At 39.2% G+C, this 25809-nt stretch overlaps 8 protein-coding genes across 8 annotated transcripts; 3 read left to right on the top strand and 5 right to left on the bottom strand.

Annotated features, from left to right (window-relative positions):
- Positions 1–3255: 3255 nt before the first annotated feature.
- EAE98_010476 (uncharacterized protein) lies at positions 3256–5938 on the bottom strand (the record flags this gene model as incomplete). The annotated part of the gene is made up of 3 exons (XM_038958097.1): positions 3256–5362; positions 5414–5820; positions 5873–5938. The coding sequence occupies 3 exons, from the start codon at positions 5936–5938 to the stop codon at positions 3256–3258; spliced, it is 2580 nt and encodes an 859-aa protein (XP_038805660.1).
- Positions 5939–7018: 1080 nt separating this feature from the next.
- EAE98_010475 (uncharacterized protein) lies at positions 7019–8215 on the bottom strand (the record flags this gene model as incomplete). The annotated part of the gene is made up of 5 exons (XM_038958096.1): positions 7019–7034; positions 7079–7305; positions 7355–7488; positions 7556–7822; positions 7873–8215. The coding sequence occupies 5 exons, from the start codon at positions 8213–8215 to the stop codon at positions 7019–7021; spliced, it is 987 nt and encodes a 328-aa protein (XP_038805659.1).
- Positions 8216–9202: 987 nt separating this feature from the next.
- On the bottom strand, positions 9203–10681 carry EAE98_010474 (uncharacterized protein; the record flags this gene model as incomplete). The annotated part of the gene is made up of 1 exon (XM_038958095.1): positions 9203–10681. The coding sequence occupies one exon, from the start codon at positions 10679–10681 to the stop codon at positions 9203–9205; it is 1479 nt and encodes a 492-aa protein (XP_038805658.1).
- Positions 10682–11002: 321 nt separating this feature from the next.
- Positions 11003–11794, top strand: EAE98_010473 (uncharacterized protein; the record flags this gene model as incomplete). The annotated part of the gene is made up of 2 exons (XM_038958094.1): positions 11003–11323; positions 11405–11794. The coding sequence occupies 2 exons, from the start codon at positions 11003–11005 to the stop codon at positions 11792–11794; spliced, it is 711 nt and encodes a 236-aa protein (XP_038805657.1).
- A 110-nt stretch (positions 11795–11904) lies between these two features.
- Positions 11905–13087, top strand: EAE98_010472 (uncharacterized protein; the record flags this gene model as incomplete). The annotated part of the gene is made up of 4 exons (XM_038958093.1): positions 11905–12298; positions 12362–12504; positions 12558–12796; positions 12976–13087. The coding sequence occupies 4 exons, from the start codon at positions 11905–11907 to the stop codon at positions 13085–13087; spliced, it is 888 nt and encodes a 295-aa protein (XP_038805656.1).
- A 3761-nt stretch (positions 13088–16848) lies between these two features.
- On the top strand, positions 16849–18969 carry EAE98_010471 (uncharacterized protein). The gene is made up of 3 exons (XM_038958092.1): positions 16849–17501; positions 17808–18562; positions 18618–18969. The coding sequence occupies exons 1-3, from the start codon at positions 17381–17383 to the stop codon at positions 18735–18737; spliced, it is 996 nt and encodes a 331-aa protein (XP_038805655.1). The 5' UTR covers positions 16849–17380; the 3' UTR covers positions 18738–18969.
- A 405-nt stretch (positions 18970–19374) lies between these two features.
- On the bottom strand, positions 19375–20790 carry EAE98_010470 (uncharacterized protein; the record flags this gene model as incomplete). Its single annotated transcript, XM_038958091.1, has 1 exon — positions 19375–20790. The coding sequence occupies one exon, from the start codon at positions 20788–20790 to the stop codon at positions 19375–19377; it is 1416 nt and encodes a 471-aa protein (XP_038805654.1).
- Positions 20791–22453: 1663 nt separating this feature from the next.
- On the bottom strand, positions 22454–24000 carry EAE98_010469 (uncharacterized protein; the record flags this gene model as incomplete). The annotated part of the gene is made up of 3 exons (XM_038958090.1): positions 22454–22885; positions 22961–23103; positions 23166–24000. The coding sequence occupies 3 exons, from the start codon at positions 23998–24000 to the stop codon at positions 22454–22456; spliced, it is 1410 nt and encodes a 469-aa protein (XP_038805653.1).
- Between the last annotated feature and the right edge of the window lie 1809 nt (positions 24001–25809).

Here is a 25809-nt window from a genome sequence, read left to right as displayed (position 1 = left end):
ATTATTAAATACTTTTATTAGTATAATAAAGTAAATAATCTAGAAATTGATATTTGTATTAGTTATAAATAAAGAATAATATATATATAAAATAAATATAGTTTTAGCTTTTGTATAAGAAAATATTGATAAAAAATATATATATAAAAACCCCTGAAGTATATTATAATAATAATAATATAATATTAAAACTAAACAAGGTTTTATATGGATTAAAACAATCCACTAAAATATAATATACTATATTAAAAAGTATATTGAATAAATTAAATTTTATTAATATAAAATCAAATGAATGTATATTTATAAATAAGTATTCGGAATTAATACTAAATATATTTATTGATGATATTGCTATTATAGACTCTAACGAGATTTTAATTAAAGATTTTATAAAAAATCTTAAAAACTATTTAGATCTGAAAGATTTAGGTTTAATAAAAAAACTATTTAAATATTCAAATAAACCTAAAAAAAGATTTTATTAAATTATATCAAAAAGAATATATAAATAAATATCTAAAAAACCTAAAATTAGAAGATTGTACCCTGTAACTACACCTATAGTTGTTAAAAATAATATTAAAATAAATTCAAATAAAGCCGATTTAAATAAAATAAAATGAGCTCAAAAAGTAATAGAAAAACTATTTTATTTAGTTTTAGGAATTAGATAGGATATTGTTTATTCTATATTAAAATTAGTAAGATATATGTTTAATTCTAATAAAGATTATATAATAACTATAAAAAGAATATTTAGATATTTAAAGGGAATTAAAACTTTAAAAATGATATATAAAAAGGATTATAAAAATTATATAAAAGAATATTACAATACAAATTATACAAAAAATAAAAGTTCTACTAAATCTATTAATAGATATATATTTTTATTTGCTAATGGTTTAATAAATTAAAGAATTAAATTGCAATCTATCATAACACAAAATATGACAGAATTTAAGTTAATTTTTATAAATTTAGTTACTAAAGAAACTATATATTTAAAATATATTTTACAGAAATTAAATTAATATAAATAAAGGAAATTCCTATTATATACAAATAATATATCAGTTAAAGCTATATTTGAAAATCCTATATATTATAACAGAAATAAACATATTGATATTAAATATTATTATATAAAGGATCTTATAAATAAAAAATATTTAAACCTAATTTGGATTTCTATTAAAAGTCAATTAGCTGATGGTTTAATTAAATTATTAAAAAGAATCAAATTATTAAGGTTTATTGATATAATTTAAAACTATAATAATTATTGAAAATATTATAATTTTTATAAAAATATTAATATTCTTTTTTTATAAATAGGTTTTTAATAAGATTAATATGTATATAAGATATTGATACTCTTTTCCTATAAAAAGGTTTTTAATAAGATTAATATTTATATATATATATATATTTTAAAAAGACAGTATATATTAAAGAGAACTATTATTTTTATATAATAATACATCTTTATATATATATATATTATATATAGTTCTATATTTATATAATATACTAAAAACGAATTACAGGATTATCTGATTAAGTTACCTGACCAAGTCACATAATCATATCATATGATTATCGCTTAAGGCCTTTAGCCCAAAATGACCGGAAAACCGATTCTTTATTAGCTCTTTCAACTTATATATAGCTAGGTTGATATAATTCTAATGAAATTGAATAAGGAATAAGAAAGAAGAGCTATATTTAATAGAATAACCGGAAAAAAAAGAGATCTACGATAATAGAAAGCTAGATTAATAGAAAAAAAGTATAAAATAAGGCCTTTTTCTTTTGAATATAGAATAAGAAATAAGGAATATCATATACTGTTTCATGAAAATCACGTGTTTCATAAGCTATTTAGTTGTTAATATGAGCCAGCTTCTCATAATAGACTAATACTAGTCTAATCTCTCTTATATACTATATATATCATATACTCATATACTAGCTCATGACCTACGATACTTTTTGATAATTAAACTCAATTAAATTAGATTATATAATCAAATTCATTTTTATTGAGATATATCTCATCTAAATTAATATCAATTTCCTAATACAATACTAATTTTGTAATATAGTATTATCTTTCTAATATAGTATTATTTTTCTAATATAGTATTATCTTTTCAATATAGTATTATTTTTCTAATATAGTATTATTTTTCTAATACAATATTATCTTCCTAATATAGTAATATTATAATTATAATTTAATTTTATATATAGTTTTTCTATATATACAGTTTTACTTCGCGTATACAGTTTTACCTCGCGTATATAGTTTTACTTCGCGTATACAGTTTTGCTTTCGTATACAGTTTTGCTTTTTATATACAGTTTTATTTTATATATATAATCTTTTCTTTTAAATACAATTTATACACTATAATTAAAAACCAGCAACCCCCACTAAGATAGTTAACGCATAGTAGATTCATTATATTAAGACATGAAATGCGAAGTGAATTTGGCACCAAAAGAGTTAAAATTCGTTGTTTGTATACTTGAAAGCTGAGGGTTGAATACGCTTCAACTTGAGAAGAAAAGAAAAAGATTTCGATAGGATCATCAAAGAAGATGAATAGAAACCGAGTATCGTTTAGGACCCAGAAGAAAAAATCGTGTTGACAAGGTGTAGAAATCTCAGAAAATCATCATATATAAATCAGGAACAAACGACTTAAATACTGCAAGCTATTGTTATCACCCCAATCTTCATCACTTCCACAAGCTGTCAACTCTCATCCACCTACAACAAAAACACACAGCTCCCCATTGCAAAATCTAAACAAGAAAAATAAACATTTTTCATTTCGTATTCCTAGTAAAAAACTCCACCCAGCCCATCCCAACCATACTTTCGCCCTTGCTTGCCTAGGTACATCCCAAATAAGATAATATCCTCAAGATATAGTTCCTCAAAAAACCCCATTCGTCCATCCATGCACCTGTGCATCCATCCATACATTAGAGAAAAAGAGCAATATCGCCATTCACCAAGTATAGTGACATGAACTGATGAGTGTGTGATAAAAGAGAGGGAAATTTGAAGCCAGGACAAGTCAATGCTAACCAAACAAAGCAGCCACCCCAAAGTTTGATCTGATACCAGATAAAGACAACACAGAAAGCCACCCTATAACATGTAATTTAAAGATTACCCTTTTGTTTCTTGTCTCAAGAATTTTCATATCCAGCCTAGAATTCCCAAAGTTGAATTCCTCAACCATCGATGACCATACTATCACCCGTCAAGCCCATGAGACTTTCCATTCCATCTTTGGCACTTTCTATTTCCTTCTTTCCGCCATCTGAATAATAGCCACTTGCATTTCCATTGCCAGTCAACACACCGCCACCTTCTCTCTCCGTACCGCATAACCTGTATTCATTAGATCCATCTCCCTTAGGTTCAATAATGGCTTCATCAAGGGCCCATCTCGCCAAAAACTTGTCAACGCCTAATTTGTTCGCCTCTCCTTTTTCCATATGCCTACCAACATGTTCAGTCCAGTCATCCCAACTACCTGCGCCCTCAAACACGTTTGAGCAATCTGCTTTAGGGCAGGCGGATCTTTGAGGTGGCTGTCTTCTAGTTACCAAACACGAGGCTTGCATTTCCTTAACATGAGTTTCCCATTCCACTTGAAGTTTGGAGTCTCCTTTGGCAAGAGCTTTCTTAATTGCAAAAGGTGCATGCATACGTCGGAGATGTTGAGTAAATAGATCTTTGCGATTGAATTCGTTACCTTTGCCTTCGGCAGTGCTTTGAGGACAAGAAGAGCAGCGATAAAATGTCAAGCAAAGATGCTGAGAAGCAATATGTCGTTTCCACTCATTCTTAGAGCCAAAAGTGCTTGCGCATCCGGCAAAAGAGAAAGCACACGGGAACGGTCTTGTATGTGCAGCAGCGATATGTTTTCTCAAGGAAGACGAATCTTTAAATGGTGCATGACTGCACATTGAACATCGGGTATCTTGTTTAGGGCCTTGCTTTTGTGACGATCTCCGGGGCTTGGGTCTAGAGGCAGGTGAATTGAACTCTGAGTTGTACATTTGATCTTCGGCTCCAGATTCACCTTGGTCTTGAGATGATGCTGATTCTTCACGACCACTTCTGGGACCTGGGGAATCTTCTGAAGTTATGTGAGAGTGATTTCGATCATTTGGAGTCAGATTATCGTGACTAAGGTGTCGTACATGACTCAAAGCCTTGAGTTGTTCGGCTGCTTCATGCATCTCTACTGAGGTTTCAACGTCTTCTGTATGCTCGGGAAGATTTGCTGTACTAGTATCAGGATACAATACTTGGGGGATTGATTGAGGAGTAGAATTGATTGGTTCTTGTCTTATAGGTTCTTGTCGAGAGGGGGTTTGATGAACTACTTCTGGTTGTCTAGTTGGCTCTTGTTGAACTGGTTCATGTCTAGTCATTAGTGGTGTGGATGCAGCGGCCTCACGAGCTTCAAGTAGTATTTTACCATCTTCCAGTTCCTTGGTAGTTGCGGCTTTGCTCATAGGGGAAATTGCTCCAATCAAATGTTGATAATCTGTTGTCATGTTGTGAGAATTGATGTAACCCAAGAACAAACAGATTCCTTCGGCGGCCAAAACGTTCCATACCGCGATTGGCATAGAAACGAGGAGAATGGTAGGTGGTCCATGGAACATCCCTTCGACTGCAATTTTTGATGCTGCCAAAGGAGTATTGTGAAGCCACTGTTTGAAAGATGCCATATCTTGACTTGGCTCTCCAACAAAAGTGGTACAAACTAATGCTCTGACTTCTTCAAAAGTTAGGTCAGAATTTGAGTTGGCCTTGATTGGTTCCTCAATGCTTGATCCTGAGGCATTGTTCTCTGGTGAATCCGTTGGCGATGCTATCGAAGTGCTTGATCTTGGGGCCTGGCTCAGAGGAGATAGCGAAATGCTTTGCAATGATCCAGGGGTCAAGGAGAAAGATACGGGCATTCGCTCGTTGGCCGAAGCTGCCTTTCCTGCTCCATTTGTAAGTCCAGTGTGTGCCAGAAATCCATTGTGCTTTTGTGAAATGATCTCCTCATGGAGTCTTTGCGTACTGAAAGGACGGCCAGTACCAAGTTTATTAAGAGCTTCCGACAAGTGATAAGTAAATGAACGTGTTCCTGGTTCACGTGTAGCCTGTTCTGGACTATATGCAGCAATACCTTGCTTGATGCCTTGGCTTCCCGCAACAGATGAATCTGTAGTTGCGCAAGAATCAAGTAACAGTAGAACATCAGGCTGCGCATCTTCGAGCAAATATTTAATACCTTCCCACTTAAATTTTGGAGCATCTTCGTGTGAATTGCTATTACATATCAGCGATAAGTCACAAGGCTCGATAAGCTTCCAATCTTACCAGGCCCAATATAATTGATGATCCGATCCCACAAACCCATAACCTGCATAATATACAATTAAAAGATTATTAGGCGCAGTTGATTCAATATGATGTGCAAGTTGCTTCACAAGTTTAATGTTAGGATTTGGGCCACTAGGGATATTCCAGGACTCGGTATGAAAATTAAAGCGTTCTTGGAAAACCTTCTGCAAGAGCAAAAGATCTTGCTCAACACTTAAATCTTCTTCCCATCGCAACAAAAGTACTGTAACACCCTTATATGGAGATCGATTTGCTTGCGCATAGATAAGCATTGCTGCATCTTGCAAATGACGGGCGAAAGACTCGAAATCGCTTCGCTCATTCGAAGGTGCGGGCTCTTGTAGGTTCGGCATAGCCTTATAATCGTACCTAGCTTGAGGAGACTGAACTGCACATTAGCAGGATATACCAGATTCAATGCGATGAATTGTTCACCTGTTCTTGAGTAGATTGCTCTGGAACTTTGGGTGCGAGACGTCGTTTCTTGCTGGAAGGCTCCATCTCCTTGTCGCACAATGCGATACTAAATAGTGTCAAAGATTTAGGAAAGGACGATAGACAAGAATTCAAGCTCTTTTCGATTATCTCAAGGACAAGATGATTGATTGAGAGATGTTGAAGGAAGTTTGATGGAGGAAGTTATTGTGTAAGGCTTCGTAGCCTGACGAGGCTCTTTTCGAGGCTGAAGTCTTTAATTTAGCCGAGCACTAAGGAACCTTAGTTCGAGAAGTGGCAAGGTAATGTTAATGCACGTGATATGCAATGAATATCTTTGTCTTACAAATATACCTATATTTTAACTCGGATTAGATGTTGATTGAACGTGTTTTTTCCTTGTCAATTTCCAAATAGTCTTGAACAGTACTTAAAAGTAGGTAGTGAGGAGTTATGAGCATCATCTATCCTTCTTTGTTATTAGTACTTAAGATCCTATCCCTCTACAATTGATTTTGAGGGGGTTGGGTAGCTCGGCTTGCAACACTACAAAGTCGTGACTATGTTCATAGTAAATGATTTAAATTAAAGTACGAGGGCGTGTTTTTGATGAATGCCGGGTCTGTACGCAAGCACTTTTTCATATTAAAATTCACCTAAACTTATTTATTTTAAAATTCAATATTAAATCAATCAATATTATTATATATTTGAAATTTTATAAAAGTAATAAATTTTTATCAAAAATTAAATAATATAATTTTAGTTTTTTTATTGAAGTTTTTAATTAAATTAAAATTTATATTGAATTTTTATATTTATTTTTTTTTAAAAAAATAATATTTATTTTAAAAATCAAATTTCTATATAGAATTTTATTATCAATTTAATTCTAAAATTAATTATTTTAATATCAAATAAATCATAAATTAAATCTCTTTATATTATTCAAATTTCTAAAAAAATTTAATAAATATTTGAATTATTATATATTTATAAATATATAGAATAAAGCATAGTTTTGATAAAAAAATTCGCTTAAATTTCAGTCCAGCAATCATCAAAAACACGCCCTCGTAGTAATTGAAATGTTTCTATTTCGCTTTATTCTCCTTCATGATTTTAGATAAGCACAAACAAACCTCCTCACATGTCGGGCGATCTACAGGATTGATTACAAGCATTTTCCTTAGAAGATCCAAATACCTGCCCCGCACCGGTTCATCAACGAGTGTAAGACCCATCTTTTCCCATAGTGGTTGTACTGTCGCGTCTCCCTCTCTTTTGACAACAATGTCCTTTTCAAGTAGAGCCTTCGTCCAAGGTTCCGGGACAGGTGTAGCGATTTGTGTTATTATGCTTCTTAAAGCTGTGGCAGAGTCTCGCGATGCAAAATAGAGAACATCTTTTGGCCCGGACAATATTTCGAAGATCTGTTATATGTTAATCTTCCGTTCATATCACTTAAAGTGTGGAGCATACCGTAACGGCTAATGCCCAGATGTCTGCTGGGCGATCAGAATGGAATCTCAATGAGGTTAGTTCTTCCATGAAAGATTCTGGAGCTCTGACGGTACGTTTGGTCACTGGAATTTCGGTTGGCGTGTTTTGGTATGCTGCAATTCGGCAGAAGTATATTAGCAACTAAGTGGTAAAGAAAACAAAGAAGGGGGAGTTAGTTACCATTGCTAAGATCGATGATTTGTAATTTTGCAGTGGAAAGAGCATCTTTGTGCGAGAGAACCTCTTTTGCGAAATCCAAAAACACATTGTTGCTCATGAGATATTTTGGTGGTTGGTAATTAGGAGGCGGCCGACGAACTCTTTCCTTTGAGTAGGGTATCGGAAGTATGGGAATCACATCTGGGAAGTTGAGCTCTCCAAGGAATTCATCTCCGCTGAACATAAATTCTGGGGAGATTTTCAACGCGATATTTCCTTGGTGTAAATCTATGTAGCCTGATTAGTGAAGAATTTGGAAGGTATTAAGGTTGGTATACCGCCATGTGTGATGTTTTTGCTATGTAGAAACGATAAACCGGATGCAAGTTGGAAGACAGTAGCCTTGAGATTAAGCCGTTCTTTTTGTTTCTGATTGAGAAAAGTCCAAGGAATTAAAACATCGAAGACAAGGACCGTATGTTCGTTTCTGAGACCGACTCGAAATGAGTCTCGAAGTCTAACAACCGACTCTTGACCTAAAGATCCTTCCTCTTTAGAGAGCGACTGGTAGAGAGAAAGCTCTTTGTCTTTTCCTCTAGAGAGGAATTTTAAAGCCACATAGGTTCTTGAGCCAGTCAGATTCGATGTACTGTTTGGGGAATTTGGCCTCAACTTACTCATCTTCAAGATCTAGGGCTAGCCAAACAGTGGAATAAGATCCATGACCAATCTTCAAGAGAACTTTATAACGATATAAATAAGATTCGTCTCCCTCGGGTTTTGGGGGAAAGAGATCGCCAATATGAACGGGAAACAAAGTGCCATCGGCATAATAGTCCAAGTTTTCAAATGAAAAATTGCCATCAAGAGAAGTAGAAAGATTCGAAATAATCTGAAATTGGGACCGATTTTGGGTTTGGCGGCATATTTGTTATTTTTCTGTATCTTGGAATAAATTTATGAATATTAGGGGGGTATTTGGCAAGGCCGGAATGAAGACTTTTTTCGTGATTGAACTTTTGGAATTGTAATTGTTATAAGTTAATAAGATCGCTAGGAACTAGTCGGCCGCTTATGAGAGCCGACTATTAGTGCTGATATATTTTTGATGATAAAGAAACTTCATTAAGGCTTATTCCATCCTATTAATTAGACCATCTGATAGTCATTTACTTATATCGAGGTTACTGGGAATTTTCGATGTCAGAAAGGAACGAAGATATATTTTTATAATGCTATCTGCCTATCAAATTTCAATAACCTCTTCGCAGTATCAATTCCCCCAAGAGCAGTATCTTTATATTCATTAGTGATCTGTTCTCTGTCATTTCCCAGTCCAAGATTTCATTGTCGTACTAAATATTGTAAATGTTAGGATAGTAGAATAGTGTTGTTCACTTTGACCAAGTAGAAACATCTAGAGTTTAATTGAATAAAGACTCTGAAGTTCCATTGTAATATAATAACACTTCTGTTATCGGCGAATCTTGACGCCCAAAATCGAGAAGAAAAGAATGTTGTAGTTCTTCATGTACTGACATATCACGGCCTTCTTGCCCAACCAATCAGATCACCTCCAAAACCCATGCGTCAAAGTTCAAAGTTACTCAAAGGCCTGGCATCCGAAACTTTCCACTCCACTGCTATTATCGAGAATGCTGATGTAGATCATCTAGAATGGTAGTCATGCTTTTTGATGGCCCAGGCTGGAAGCGCCTCACTCGGGCTGAAGTCTTCGTCATAATAACCACATTTCTTCACAGTAGGAATGAGTATATTTTCGAGTTGATGAGCAGCGCCTCTTTCATTGACGTTCCAAGCAGTCATTTTCTTGACAATGTTTCTAAGGTAAGGCGAGTAAGATGAACCGGCGTCTAAGTCGGATTTACGACTTTTTCGAGATGACAACCATAGATCAGTTTCATCGCGATTCGTTGGATAAAATTCGAATTTGAAATGTGAGAGTGCTCCGAGCCACCGTTGCCCATGCACAACAGCATTGGTAGGTCTGCAAAGATTGTATATACAAACCCCGAGTGCATAGAGATCGCTCTCGTGAGTATGATATTGGTTCGGGGGAAAGGTATTAATATGCCAACCTTTTGTTGCGGGAGGATCCCAGAGGAGTTCAGGTGCCCAGAAGTGTCTTGTCCCGCAAGCTCCAGATCCCTGCTTATGATTATCAGTGGCCAAACCAAAGTCACTTATGACCAGAAAAGGGTACTTCGTCGCTCCGTTCGTCGACCTCGACCGTATGAGAATATTATCAGGCTTCATATCGCGATGTAAGATTGGTTTCCAGCCCTTCGCAGGCCCAGTTCCTGTGTGGTTTTCATTGGTTATGAATGATTTTCCGCCCCAAAGGTAGGAAAGAGCATCACAAAGTCCAACAATAGCGTGCCAAACAAAGCGCTCAGGTACATTGACCGCATCTCTTGTACCCAGACGTTGAGCATGACATTTAATAAGGTCATCCAATGATCCTAAGTCGCAAAATTCAAGAAACAATGATGCGCTAGCTGGATGTATGTCGTTTGGTTCTATAAACCCATTGATATATCCGGCGAGACCGCCATGCATCACCCTGTGAGTTATCCCAATCTCGACTACGCCCATTCCAGGCGTTCCATCTCTCAGGGGTTGCAAGTCATCTTTCTTGAATCGTTTCTCGACATAAAGCTTACCCGTACCCTTGAGTCGAACAACATGAACTCCGCCATTCATTCCGCCTATAGCGCCATTCCCAGCGTCGAGTGTTTTGACTATTGTATATAAATGTCGTATGTTCTGGTTCCCAATAGCTTGGCGTCGTGATTTTTCGACAGCTCCATTGGTATTTACCATCATAGTTGCAGATTCTCGAACGAGTCTGGAGACACCGATAAGGCTTGAGTTCATGACTTCTTTTTTGAAACGCGGGTTGTTATGTGATTGTTCCCCAGTCTGCGTGTTGTAATAATACTCACGAGGATTTGGGACAGACCTATCAACCTTGAGTTGCCAAGGCTTTGGGATTGCACCCTTCATAGGATGATCGTACGTCAAATAACCATTAGGACCACGGAAGAAAACTCGATCATTATGATCAAATTGACCAACCCAACCTGCAGGTAGGTCTGTCATCTCTGGAAGAAGTGGGTTTACCATCTTGCCGGATCGCCTTAGACAAGAAAGAAGATGATGTGCTGAACAGTCGTATTCGATAATATTAAAGTTGTTGTACTTCCAGTAGAATTTTTAGGACATTAAACCGACGGAGATAGATTGAAGTAAATATACTGATGATGTGTGCATGGGTTGCAAAATTATCTTGCGATGATTCGTATGTGAATCACTTTTTTGTAATGTTATGGCTCAGAATGTGAATCGAAATTTATTCCAGTCATCGATGTGAAGCCAGAATTAAATATGAAATAAAAGATTCTAAGAATCAACTCAATCTTTTCCTTGGAATTTTGTGAATAAGAGATGTCGACCAAGGATAACGTATACAGTTTTGAGCTTTGCAAACGCAGAGGGATTAAGGATGGGCCGCATTCAATCATTACTGACTTTGAGCTGTTAAAGGCCATGGCAGTAAAGAGAAATATCGCAGCACGAAGTAAAGAGAAAAGGCAAAAAACTCGAGGGGCTCCTTCGAAACGTCTGAGTGAAGAGGATATTCAGCAACACGCCATACCTCATCAAGTATATACCTACGACCAGTTATTGCAGAACTATCGAAACTTCTTCCTAACTGGACCATTGATGAGGTGCTTAGATGATGACAAAAATATTGACGAAAAAATGGTAGGTATATTCATTCTCGGTTTCATTGTGAAGAGTAACCCTTTTGGACTGATCCGACTAACTTCTGTGTCCATGATCTAGGGAAACGAACTTCTTATGAGATTACGGGAAGAAGTACTAAGAAGGCCACCAAGTAAACGCCCCCGACCTGGTATACAAATGACTTTTGATAATTATCGCAAAGAACTTCAAATCAGAGCATTTTGGGATAACGTTAGGCTGCAGCTCCAAACTAATGAAGAGGACGATGATATTAATGAGAGCAAATCAAAGGCTCCCTCTGAAGATTCCACAAACAAAGAATTGGTGGATCATGTAAAATCAAAAGCCCGAGGACTTCGTTCTTTGAAATTAGTAACGAAGATATATGGACGTCGTGATGATGCGAGATTTAGCACATGGCAAGGCGCAACGGAAAGTGTACATGGCCTTCGCTCAAACAAATTAGCGGCACGACCCCATAAATTTTAGCTTCAGAGGGTCTCGGCAAGTTCCGACATCCTCGACCAATTCAACACGTATTGTTCGAGCGCACCGCATATAATCTTCAACATTGAACATTCAAACCACAATCATACAATATGGATCCATTCTCAGCAGAGGGCGAGCTTCTTAACTTGCACAATCATTTCCACCAAGGTCAATATCAGGAAGCCATTGATTTCGATACCAGTGCCCTTTCTCCAGAGAATGCACTCCCAGCGCGGGTTATATCACTAAGAGCTCAAATTGCACTCGGACATGCTGAAGATGTTCTCGCAGACGTACAAGGAGAAGATGCCGTCGAATTAAAAGCTGTCGGAGCTCTAGCCGTGTTTGTGAGCGAGGATGAAGATAGGGGCGTCCAGATGATTTCAAAATTGGCCGAGGACTCGAGCGACAATGCGACAGTGCAGGTATTGGGTGGAACAGTTCTACAAGCTGCGGGAAAGAGCGAGGAAGCTCTGCAGTTGTTGGGACTGCACCAGGGGAACCGTAAGTATTATACACTTGAGGGTCACTCTATGGTCGCAGAGGGGGGCTAATCATGGGAATTAGTTGAGGCGGTGGCTCTCATTGTTCAAATTCATCTAGAACAAAACCGTACCGATTTGGCTATCAAGGAAGTTCAACAAGCTAGGAGATGGGCTCAAGATAGTCTGTTGGTTAACTTGGCAGAGTCCTGGGTGGGACTTAGAGTTGTAGGTTATCTCAAGTCCAGTATACAAAGTATCTTTTACTAACATCACCCAAGGGCGGAGAGAAATACCAGCAAGCATTCTATGTCTTTGAAGAACTCGCACAAGCTCCATCAACATCCTCAACACAAAGTCTTGTCGCGCAAGCAATCGCAGAAATACATCTAGGAAGATTGGAGGAAGCAGAAGCAGCATTAGATCAAGCTTTCAGCAAGGACCCCGAGAATGCTGAAGTCCTTGCAAACAAAGTCGTCTTGAACACAATCTCGGGGAAGGAATCCAGTGATTTGTTAAGGTATGTGTATTCTCCTTATAGGCGCTGCTTTCGTTCCGAATCAATCAAAGATTGAACATTGGATTTATGCTATACCTTTCTTGAATTCTTTCTCGCAGAATCATTGAAATGGCAATCCAAGGTTCAGCTCATGTTTGAACCTTTTTGCAATGTTACTTTTACTAACATTTGTCGTTTAGTTCATTAGGAAGCACAGCACCAGAACACGCATTCTTGAAGGACTTGGAGGAGAAGAACTCCCTCTTCGACAAGGCTGCCACGAAATACTCTCCCAAGGTCGCCGCCGCATAATAGACCATAGTTTAGTAGTAGTAGTCAACACAAAAATCATTTAGGGCGTTGGGGGAATTTATGTCGTTGTTTAGCGAGGGATTAGAACAATGGTCTTCTCTTGTTTATGGAATGTTGAGATGGTTTATGCGAGAGAGAGAGAGAGGACATGACCACTCCATCTATGATCCAGTCCAGTACCCGGTTGATGGCCATGGCTACCTAGCTTTCCTAGGCTGCTCATAGTGGTCAGCAAGCAGCATGGGAAAGGGGGGATGGAAAAAGTGCAACCAGATAGAGAGAGAGAAATATGATGAATATCAATACCGGTAATCTACCTACCTACGATACCCAGATGATGAAAAATTATCGCATCAACCTGCACTCACTGTAGATTGTAGATTGTAGATTGTAGATTGTAGATCGCTAGGCGTGTGGATGTGACTTTTATATAGGCATACGAAGTACGATATGTACGAAGTAGGTACTAGGTAGGTAGGTATGTGTACCTAGGTAGGTAATTTATTTTGATTACATTACCTATCCTATCACGTGTTACCTATCTAGATCCATCACAACTCACGAGCTCCAAGATCGTTTTCTTTTGTCTTGTCTTGTCTTGTCTTGTTTGTCAAATTAAATAGATTCACTGATCCATGGATGAGTTATCGTAGATGTAATCTAATCAGAATCAGAATCAGAATCTAATCAGAATCCGAATCTAATCAGAATCAGAATCCGAATCTAATCAGAATCCGAATCAGAATCCGAATCAGAATCCGAAGATTTAAATGTAGATCTAGGAGTAGATCTTCGGAAGACTAGTAGGTAGGTAGGCTCGTACGTATGAGGGTATCTAATACATTTTTGTTCCAACGATAGGTTAATATCTTTATGAATAAGAGAAAAGAAAAGGAAAGAAAAGGAAAGAAAAGAAAAGAAAAGAAAAGAAAAGAAAAGGAAAAGGAAAGGAAAAAAAGGAAAGGGAAAAAACATACACATATCTAGATCTACTTACTAGGTACTTACATGTGGGAAAAATCTCACGACAACCTCATTTTGAGTAATATTTCTAGGTAGGTAGGTAGGTAATTTCCCAACTGTACCTACTCTGTATTTTTTTTCCCTGGGGTTTTGGGGTGATTTACGTAATCAGTGTGTGTTTACCGTGTACCATAAGTCGGATACCCCACTTTCTGGCCACCCCCCTTTTGGGCCACTTTTTACACCAAAAATGGAAATTTTAACTCTCTTATTTATGGATAGAATTTCATGAAAATTTATACATATATAATTTAGATCGATTTAAGCTTATTCTGAAATTTTCAGATTTTTAGGATTTTTCTGTATTGAGATCTAGAGCTTCAAAATATCGATTTTTAAATTTGTATAGGAATCACATACAAATTTGAAACTTTTATAAAATCTTTAATAACTTTCGAATAAAAATTGCTAAAAATATATTGTAAAATTTCACTATCACTTTATAATATATTTCATATAATAGATTCAGAAAAAATAAAAAAATTCTCATAAATAAATATTTAAAAGGATACTCTTAAAATAACAGGGATTATTTATACTACTCTAAACTTATTATATACTATATCTCTATATTTGTTAATTTTTTTGAATTTTTTTTTGAATTTCTATATAGATTCAAGCTCAAATATCTCAGAAATATATATAGTTTTCTTTTAATAATTATTATTAAAAAGTTATTAAAGGTTTTATAAAAATTCTAAATTTATATATGATTCCCATACAAATTTGAAAATCGATATTTTGAAGCTCTAGTTTTCAATACAGAAAAATCCTAAAAATCTAAAAATTTCAGAATAAGCTTAAATCGATCTAAATTATATATATACAAATTTTCATTGAATTATATTATATATTGATAGAGATATTAATAGGCCTAAAAAGTGATTTTTGGTGTGAAAGGGTGGCCCAAAACCCTGTTGGCCCGAAAGTAGGGTAACCGACTTACTTGTATGGACTTGTATGGAGTGTGGTATCGTACAGAAAGATATCTGGAATCTGCATTGTGACATCATTTTATTTTATTTTACTCGTATTTCGCAGCAGAAAAATCGAATCGAATCGGATTGGAAACCCCATTCTGCTTTCCCATATGTACAGATGGAGTACATGTATACCTAGGACCTAGTAGAGTAACCAGTCGACTGCAGTCTATTGTAGTTGGGAAGAAAGAGAGGCACATGTCCAGGTGATCTTGGAGCTTTGAATACTCCGTAGATATAAATGAAACAATTCATTAATCAATCAATCATGTTACTCGTTGCTTGAGTAGTGAGATATGCAAAATGACGATCTGGATACTTATTGTGTTGCGTGGAATATGCATACAGTAGCTTGAGAGTAGGTACCTAGTAGACACTTGAAGTATATCTCGGCTCCTGTTTAAATCCATCTATCTAACTAGATATCCAACCAATAATGCGAAAACGTGCATGTGGTATTCGAGTACAAAGTATGGAGTAAGAAGTACCTCCGTATGTGGCTCAATCCCCGCGTCAGTATATCGGTGAGCACCTGGGCAGTTTGTCTTAGCAATGCCCATGATCACGAGCAGTGCAGTCAGCAACGCATACATGTAGGAAAAAGCGCAAAGAGAGAAGAGAAGGAAGCGTGGGAGCACAGTCTGCAAGCGCTTGGATGATGGGATGGATGGATCGTGGCTTGAAATTCTCCGTGAGGAATATACGCCAGTGTGAGAGTGTCTAAGATCAGGTAAGCCTGTTTGTTCATGGTTTCAACTTTCACTCCATGCATATGCATGTGTGTGTGTGAGGAGTATGTATTTTACGGAGTACCTAAGTGTGGTGCATCGTTTTTTGACTCGGTGCTTAGGACGTGCAATGAATGGATGCCCTTGAAACAAATTGTGACACGGTTCGGGACTTCCTTTTTGGTAACGCAACGTGCATAGATAGTAGGTAGTAGGTATGCAGTGGTATGGATGTTCTTGTTCTTGTAGATGAGAAATTGGAGTGCATGGAAACTTTGAACATCGGTCGGTTGGTTGGTTGGTTGGTGTGTTCTGTTCTGTCCTGTTGTGTTACTGGGTAGCGAGTCTAGATGTATGATGTCATTAGGTATGTACTGTGTGTGTCCCGTACTGTACTCTGCGTTTTCCTCACCTCACTTCACTGCACAAGTATGATGAATGATGAATCATATCTAGTAGGTATCTATTACTATTATTACCTACAATAGTATTACCTCGTAATTTCCTACCTCCAGCTAGCATTGTCGACTCACAATAATCCAAACACAACATGTATCCATCTAATCACCAAAGAGAATCACAAACACATTTTCTTCTTCTCACATGCTCAACAGTGGCAACGCACACTCTAGATCCTTCGTAGCTTCAAGAACATTCTGTCCGTTCCTTCGCACCCACGTCTTTTCTTCCACGTCTTTTCTTCCACGCTTACTTACATCCCCCCACCAATCACTTGTTCCACGCACTGCCCCTCTATTCAAGTGCCCCACCAAGGTTCCAGATCCCAAGATCGAATTTGTCCTCGAGACATCGATATCTCGTTTGCCAAAGTTGGAACTAATGGTGGGCAACTTTTCCAAGACCCAAGAGACACACCTACCAGTAGAAACTCATGACATGAGTACCTACTAGGTACCTAGGATTATCGTGAGAATTTGATCCACGACTTTACGCAGCGTAAACACATCTTTGCTGAGATGCATTTGCATCATGTAGGATGGAGTCATTGTTTAGGATGGATGGGGGAGATGGAAATGGAGATGGAGATGGAGATGGAGATGGAGAAAGTGAAGATTATCACAAAGCAGATGGAAGAAAAGTAAAGGAATAGTTTCACATCAATGAATATAAAAACTGGCAACCGCCCTCGACTTCATTTTCTCTTTTTGCTATAACTGTTCAATCAATCAATCAATCATTCATTCCATTCAGGCAATACCAATAAATCCCAACACCAACATCTCAACGGCGTTTAAACATTCCAACTCCAGCTTTCAACCAAGGCCCATATATATATACATCAACTTTCATCCCGCTCTCCGCCTTTCCTCCAACTTTGAACCCATATTTCTTATCCCTCCTTGTCTGCATCACTGCATCACTGCATTACTTCCATCGTTCATCGAGATACCATACACATCTTATCAATCAATCCAACAAAAAAAAAAAATCGTTCTCGACCTTTCCGTGCCTACCTAGCTCAAACTTGGCTCACTAGCGTTCTCCCCCTGATACTCACATATTTATTTATTGACCTCTCCATCCTTTTTCTTCTTTTCAGAATGCCTTCTGCAACTACACCACCAACTCTCAGTACCAATTTGGCAGTTAAGAAAACTAGTTACGCTCGCACACAAGATCCAGATATGTTAAACTGCAAGAGAAAGATTATTTGCTTTTCGGGTATGTATTTCCTTTTTTTGATATCCATGTACTTTATCCGGATGAGAAACTGGTATACCCAAACAATACACTTCTCAATTGATTTGATATCAAGTCATTTAATCAATATTTCGTATTCCAAGTTGTGTGAATATATTCAGAGGATTTGATTTATTACAAATTCAATGTCTTTTTTATATTTAATTGGATATTGATTTTACGATTTGATATCGAAATATTAGTGTTTTGGTATATTTGGGTACCCTGCTTTTTGTCTATATGAGAATACATATATATTCAGATAAGAAACTAACATCTCCACTCCAGATTTCGATGGCACAATCTTCATGCAAGATACCGGGCACGTCCTTTTCGATTCATACGGATGCGGAGAAGAACGTCGTCAGGTCCTCGATGAACAAATCAAAACCGGCGAACGTTCTTTCCGTGATGTTTCAGAAGAGATGTGGGGATCTCTCCGCGTTCCCTTCGAAGATGGGTTTGCCGTGATGGAGAAAACTCTCGAGATTGATCCTGATTTCCAAAAATTCCATCGCTTCTGTATTGATAACAATATTCCTTTCAATGTTATCAGTGCGGGCTTGAAGCCAGTGTTGAGAAAAGTGTTGGATAAGTTCTTGGGAGAGGAGGAGAGTAAGAGAATCCAAATCGTGGCAAATGAGGCAGAGATTAGTGAGGATGGAAGTCTGTGGAAGCCAGTTTGGAGACATGACACTGAGTTGGGTCACGACAAGGCATTGTCCATTACGGAAGCAAGAGAACTTGCTCAATTGGAGTGTGAAGATGGAACTATCCCATTGATTGTATTCATTGGTGATGGAGTTTCTGATTTACCTGCTGCGAGACAAGCAGATGTTTTATTTGCACGAAGAGGTTTGAGATTGGAGGAGTATTGTGTGGAACATAAGATTCCTTACATTCCATTTGATACTTTTGCCGACATTCAAAAGGAAGTGGAGAAGATTGCTGAGGAGGATCAAGCGAAGACTGGTGGTGCAGGCAAGCCAGCTAGATTCAATCCAAGAGCCAACTTGTGGAGAAGAGTTTCAAGTCAGAATGCTGTAAGTTGTTTCTCATTCTTGGTCATTACTTCTTAATACTAACATTATATTCAAGGTTCCTTCATATGTTGCTGCTACTCCAACAAAGGAAGAAAAGATGTTCTTGTGGCCAGAATCTTTCTCTGAGCTTAAAGAAAATATACCAGCTTCAATCACGGAGGAGGTTGGCGCTTGAGATGAAGATGGATAATTGTTATCATCTTCCGTCTGCTATATCTTTATTCACTCACTGCATTTTTATTCCTTTTTATAAGTTGCATGGCGTTGAGGTATAGGCATTAATTAGCTAGCCGGTCGGGAAATCATTTTTGGTGGATTTATAGGGGGTTCAAAAGACCTGTTGGTTCGGGATATTATTGCGAATAGATATATAGATTAGGTAGTTGCAATAGATATTTGTTCTTATATGAATTGGTTTGGTGTTCTTGGTGTTTGTGAATGTATTGGTATGAGATGGTAGTACATCAATATGAACTGTTTTTTTACTCTTTAATATTTGTGAATATATTGATATGAGATAGTAATACATCAAGATGGACTGTTTTTTTACTCTTTAATGTTTGTGAATATATTAATATGAGATGGTAGTACATCAATATGAACTATTCTTTCACTCTTTAATGTTTACGAATATATTTATTTACATAAATCACTCTTTTATTTTTCAATATCTTTAAATATAACAACATGAAACAGTGGTATATTAATACAATCTATTCATTTATTCTTTGATATTTATAAATATATTGGTACGAGACAGTAAGTAGTACATCAATCCCACCCCACGCGAGTCTGCAAAACCAAGACTACATCTACCTCATCCTCAACGTAACATCCCCACGACGCTCCACCAACTCCCGTGCCGCAACCTTCCTACACTCCTCCCATACCCTTAACTGCGCCGCAACTTCGCCCAGTCTCCCGATAACCTCTTTGTTCCCCCTCACAAACCCCACCCTCACATACGGAATCCCCACCTCCTCACAAAAACCTCTCACATACCTCTGCGCCCTGCGCAAATTATGCCGCGGCAGGCGCGGAAACAGATGATGCACGACTTGGAATTGCAATCCGCCGTGCAGGAAATCCATCCAGGGGGGACACTCCACGTCCATGGTTGTGCGCAGCATTTTCATCGCGAACGATTCGCGCGCCCCCAGATCCGCAGTCGACATGGCGAAATGGCTGAGTGTTAGTTGCACGTGGAGGGGCGCCGTCACCATGTGTGAGAGGAGGAGGAATGTGAGGCGCGAGCTCCAGCGGGGAATCCCCAGGTAGAGGGTCTGATAGCCGAACCAGTACCAGAAGAAGAGCTGCCCGGCTAGTTCGAGGTGTCGGTGCCACCATGCGGGTCCTTTTCGAGGGGCCTGGTTAGGGCTTAGGAGGTAGCTCCATGCTAGTATATAGAGATTGAATCTTCCCAGGAGGAGAATGGGATAGTAGAGATAATTTTGATGTTTGATGAAAAATCGCGCGGCGGCATCGAACTTCATCTCGCGATCATAGTAGGTGGAGTAAAGAGAAGCGAAGAAGCGATGCGAGATGGCGAAGAAAGGCATGTGCGCAATATCGGGATCGTGTTCGGGGGAATTCGTCACAATGTGATGGACGTTGTGATTGCGCTTCCACCAGCCGAGGGAGAGCCCCCCGAGAAAATCGGCCACGACAATCCCAATGCAGCTATCGGTGTGAAAGCCGTGCGTGATGCCCATGTGTCCGGCATCGTGCGCGGTGAAGACGAGCTGGTGCCAGAAGAGTCCGAGGAACAGCCCGGCGAAGGCATAGTGTGCGCACTGCAAACAGCTCCAGAAGAGCGCAAAGAGTACGCCGTAGCGAAGCATGTCGATGCCGTAGGAATGGTACGGACATTCGTAAAGTCCCGCGCGTCGCAACGTCTCATCCAGCTGCCGATATTTCAGGACAATCTCCTCTTGGGTTTTGCGGTCCAGAGAGGGATACCGCGAAAGATCGATCGAGATGGCATGCGCGGTTAACGCTTCCGCAGACACGCAGTGCGCTTTTTCCATCCCCATTCCCATTCCCATCGCAGACACAGATGCAGCTCGAGAAATCTGCATCTCGACACCTGTCCCCCTCGCACACCCTTCCTTCCCTCTTTCCGCAGTCTCAAACCCCGACAACGCTGCTATGAAATTTCCAGACGAGCGAGAAGCTTCCCCATCCAACGTCTCGTCGACCACATCTTGCGATGGTGCCGCTCGACACATCACTCCCTTTATCGGGGGCAGGAAGTTTTCCCATCTTCCTTCTATCCTCCCCACCACATATTTCCCGCGCCTCCCCCGAATGTAACGCGTATATCTCATCTGTCGCATCGCGCCCAACCATATGCAGGATTGATTTTTCGCCGCCGGGGTGGAAGGGGAGCCATGCGTTGGCTTGGATGACGTATCCGTCTAGAATGAATAGTTTGCTGCCGTGGGATATGAGGTGGATGATTTCGCGGCGCGAGATGGTGCGGTGGTGGGAGGGGAGGGGCATTGTTGGGGTTTGGGTTGTGTGGTGGGTGATGGAGGTTGTCGATGGAGGTTGTACTTGTAGCTGCTGAATTGCTTTCGCTTTCGCTTTTGCTTTTGCTTACCTATGCTTCTGCTTTTGCTGAGATTCTGATACTCACTCATGTAGTCTATCTACACCATACCATACCATTCCTTCCACTTTCCACTTTCCACTTTCCACTTCCCAACACTCAATATCCTATCAATATCCTATCAATATCCTATCAATATCCTATCAATATCCTATCAATATCCTATCAATATCCTATCAACACCAGTAACAAACCCAAACCCAAACCCAAACCCAAACCCAAACCCAAACCCAAACCCAAACACAAACCCAAACACAAACACAAACACAAACACAAACACAAACACAAACACAAACACAAACACAAACACAAACACAAACTCAAACTCAAACTCGAACAATGTGTTTTTCTCCCCAGATATGAGAAACTCCGTACATCTATCTACATATATCTGGTATTCCCGATGTCGGGGAGCGGTGTATTGTATTATATCCTTTCCTATCACATCCTATCATACTATATTATATCCTATCATATAAAAAACAAACACATCATATAAAAAACAAACACATCACATAAAAAACAAACACATCACATAAAAAACAAACATAAAGCGAAAAGCGAAAAGCGAAATGATAACTAACAACTAACAACCAACAACTCATCAACATATAACCTAACTCGATACCAACAGTACCAACAGTTGGGAGTTGGAGTACCTAGGTAATCAAAAGTAAGTTTCGGAAGCGGAACACCTGGTGGAATTCAGAATTCAGGGGTTGTGATTTGCTATCTAGTTATGGTGTGTGGTTTGTGTTTTGTGCATACATGGATAGTGGATATGTAGGTAATGTTTATTGGTGATTTATTTTGATTATTTATTTTGATGATTTATTTTGGGGTTGGAGGGGGGGGGTTTGTGGATGGATGGATGGGGAGGGAGGGGATGGATGGATGGATGGATAAGGAGTATTTGTTAGAGAGTAAATAGATGAGTGAGTGTTATGAATGTAATGAATAGATAGGAATTGTGAAGAAGGAATTTGAAGGAATTTGTTGGTGTTATACTGATACTGATACTGATACTGATACTGATACTGATACTGATACTGATACTGATACTGATACTGATACTGATACTTATACTGATACTTATACTGATACTTATACTGATACTTATACTGATACTGATACTGTGAGATTATAATACAAAATAAGAGATGCTACCTACTCATATAAGCAAAATGATATCTGATGGTATCAAACATTATTAACATCTCTCTCTTCCTCTTTCTCTTCCCCATACACATCCACAACCTCCTCGCCACCCCCCTCCTCTCTCACAACCCCCCACACATTTCCCTCTCCCTTTCCCTCTCCTCTCCCCACTTCCCCTCCCCCTTCCCCTCCCCCTCCCTCCCCAACCTCCTCACCACCCCCCCAACCCACCCACCCACCGCCTCCACCAACCCCTCCACCTCCTCCCCCGTCTGTCCCGCATGCACAATAATCCTCAACTTTGCCATCCCCGGCTGAACCTTATACCTCACCGGAAACACCGCAAACCCGCTCTCCTCCAGACAAAACGCCAATTCCTTACCATGCACATCTCGGGTCCAGAGCGGAATCAACTGTGTCTGAAACGCGCGTTGGTCCCAGGAATCGCAGAGGGGGATCGAGATGATTCCGAGTTTGGTGGCGAGAGGCCAGATGGGGTGCGAGGTTATTTTGTGGAAGAAGAGTGTTACGAGGTATTGGATGTTGGCTCGTCCCTGAATTCACGTGTTAATTGGTTGCTAATAGTGATTATTTCTTTGGAGAAAGAAAAAAAAAGAAGAAAGACCTACTGCTTCAGTCTCAGGTTGTGGTAGTAAAGAGTATCCAGCTCGAATCGCAGCAACCTGATGAAAAGCCGGTCCTGCAGTAATCACCGTCGAACGAGAAAAATTCACCAACGCATTCTTGATAGTGTGACTACCGAGTATCACACCTTTTACACATTATCAGTCTCGGAGATAGCGCAACGGGAAGGGAAAGAGAGAGATCACTTACCTCCGATTGATCCAAACGCTTTACCGAACGTATGAGTTTTGATAGCGATTTCCGCATCCAGATTCAAGACATTCACGTATCCCAATCCTCTCTCGCCCACCACCCCCATGCTATGCGCTTCGTCAACAATAAATTGTGCGTTACCGTGTGGAAATATCTCTTTTGCTACCTGCGCCAGTTCTTTCAGAGGAGACATATCCCCTTCAATACTATAGAAACTCTCCACGACAATAAGAACGCACTTCTTTCCCTGTTTGATGAGGGGCTGTGAATCCGACAAGAATGTTAAGGCCTGATGAAACGCATCGACGTCATTATGAGCGAAAGATACTTGTATAGTAGCAAGTGAACGCGACATTCCATCCATAATACTTGGATGAACAAATTCATCATAAACAATAGCATCTCCGGATTGGGGAATCGCTTCAAAAGTCGCACAATTAGCATCACACCCCGAGCCTACAATAAGCGCCGCTTCGACGCCATGATAATCGGCAATTTCCTGCTCCACGGTTTCGATATAATCATAATTACCATCCGCTAAGCGAGAACCTCCAGCTCCGAGTTGTACATCCGGATTTCGAGCTAATTCTTCATCAAAAGCCTTGCGTAATCGTCCGCTGGCACCAAAGGAAAGAGAATCGTTGGAGAAGAAATCTACACTTTCTCCTTTGGCCCATGTGTTTTTGACTAGAGTGTGTAGATCATGATTTTTCCTTCGGACATCGAGAGCTTGCTCCAAGTTGCGATAGAAGGCGGGTGCATCACACATAGTATGAGCGCGAGGCTTTTGACTGGCTATCCAGCGATTGAAGTTGGGGTTGGAGGGAGACATTGAAAGATTGTGATGAATATTGATCGAATGATGATTTTTTGGTTGCAAAAAGAAAGACACATCAATTGTATATAAACAAATCGGAAAGTCTAAAATACATGTGATATTGTAATGGAAAGGCATACTAAGCAAGGCATGTTTTTGTGATGACTGCGCCTGATTTATAGTACTAATGTCGACTTGACTGCAGCCCCGAGAGATAGATGTATTGATACGCACTCTAATATTCCTAAAAGGATGATGATAGTATCCGAGCAGACTGTAAATGGAAATCTATCAGCCTTACCACCCCTTAAAACCGACTTTCTACACCACTACAGCCCTGTAGATCATTTTATGACTCTACAAACTTCAGCTGCCAACAGACCAACATATTGCATATCTTTATCCAGTCAATAGATACCAAGTACGATACGAAGCGAGGCAGATCACATTATTATATCACCAACTATAAGCCAACACTCAATACTGAACAAGGATGTCATGTGCCCTTGGAGAATTCGGTGAGGATATCGGTCCCGGAACAAGATGTAAATTCGGTAAGCGCTTACTTTACTATTCGGCACAGCACGAATCTGCAAATCATATTTACTGAAGATGGTGTACCAACGTATACCAACATTCAAGTAGAAAGCACTTGCTTTGAAGTATGTTTTTACTAAACGCTCTGAAACGGCGTGATATGGCGTGGTTGTTAACTTTAGAACTCTTAAATTGGATCATAGAGTTGGTCGATATATCCGCGCATTCAATTGAACGCACAATAACGCACTCGCATTCCTTTAAGACAAACAGATAATAATTGTCCCAATTCTAATATACGACCCTCCGAAGCCACTGATATTGTTCACATGCTCGCGATTAATGAAAGCATTGCCCGAAAACATGGTGGTGCTTGGTAAGACGGATGAATTATATCTGTGATACACACCTGAATTCCCCTTACACTATCGTGCAACAATCGGTTAGAGTCGCCTAATCACAGTGTCATGAAATAGACAACAAGTAGTGGCCACTGTGCAAGACCCTTTTCTGCTTATGTGGGTAGAGTTTTATTACTAGGATTTCCACGGCTATGTCTGCTTACTTGTCATCATTTGCATCGCTGACGAACCCATTTAAGTTTCTCAAATTCATCGCCAGCCTGCACAGCCCTAGCGTCTTCAGAATTGCCAAGCGCTACTACATTTATGTCTGAAGCGTAAGGCACGCACAGGCTTACCGATCTTGGCCGTGTCCGATAATCCAAGCTCAGGTAGATATTGCAACTTGCGATATCGATGCCGAATCCTCGCTCGTTGGCGAAACATCCGAGGATTCCGCACTTGCGACAACGAGGACCATCTCCGTCCCGACTTCAACTGTACTTTTGAGGATAGTATAATCATTGTTTGTTGCGACAGTCCAATCGTGCTGATGGATGACTTTTTCCTCATGAAATTGGGAACGAGCGCAAAGAGAAAAATATGCGGTTCTTCGGGACGCTTAACATACTTCACTGTAATCGCCAACTCGAGTGCACTTCCCTCAAGGACCACTGGCTTAAAGTAGAGCATGAGCGGATGCTAAATTTAAAAATACTTTGTTTGGAATCAATCTTCTTGAGCAGGTTGAAAATCACTATGGGCCTGAGGGTGTGAGTACTCTTCGAAGCATCGATCCTAAGATCAAGGACATTCAGCTAGGTAGCAATATTGCCACTTCAGAGCATAACATATTATCAGCACTGCTTAATGCCAAAGAGATCATGTGCGTCAATTGCCCAGACTCTCTACGCTTAGTCGATGCCACGACCATGTTAAAAGTCTA

This window comes from Botrytis deweyae (assembly GCF_014898535.1).
Source record: "Botrytis deweyae strain B1 chromosome Unknown BDEW_036, whole genome shotgun sequence".
In the NCBI taxonomy this organism is placed as follows: domain Eukaryota; kingdom Fungi; phylum Ascomycota; class Leotiomycetes; order Helotiales; family Sclerotiniaceae; genus Botrytis; species Botrytis deweyae.
Note: the sequence above shows the minus strand (reverse complement) of the source record. Positions and strands in the feature narration are given on the sequence as shown.

Coding starts and splice junctions, on each gene's coding strand:
- EAE98_010471 (XM_038958092.1), top strand. CDS start 17,381: ATGCCTTCTGCAACTACACCACCAACTCTCAGTACCAATTTGGCAGTT. Junction 17,502..17,807: donor AAAGATTATTTGCTTTTCGG/GTATGTATTTCC, acceptor TCTCCACTCCAG/ATTTCGATGGCACAATCTTC. Junction 18,563..18,617: donor GAGTTTCAAGTCAGAATGCT/GTAAGTTGTTTC, acceptor ATTATATTCAAG/GTTCCTTCATATGTTGCTGC.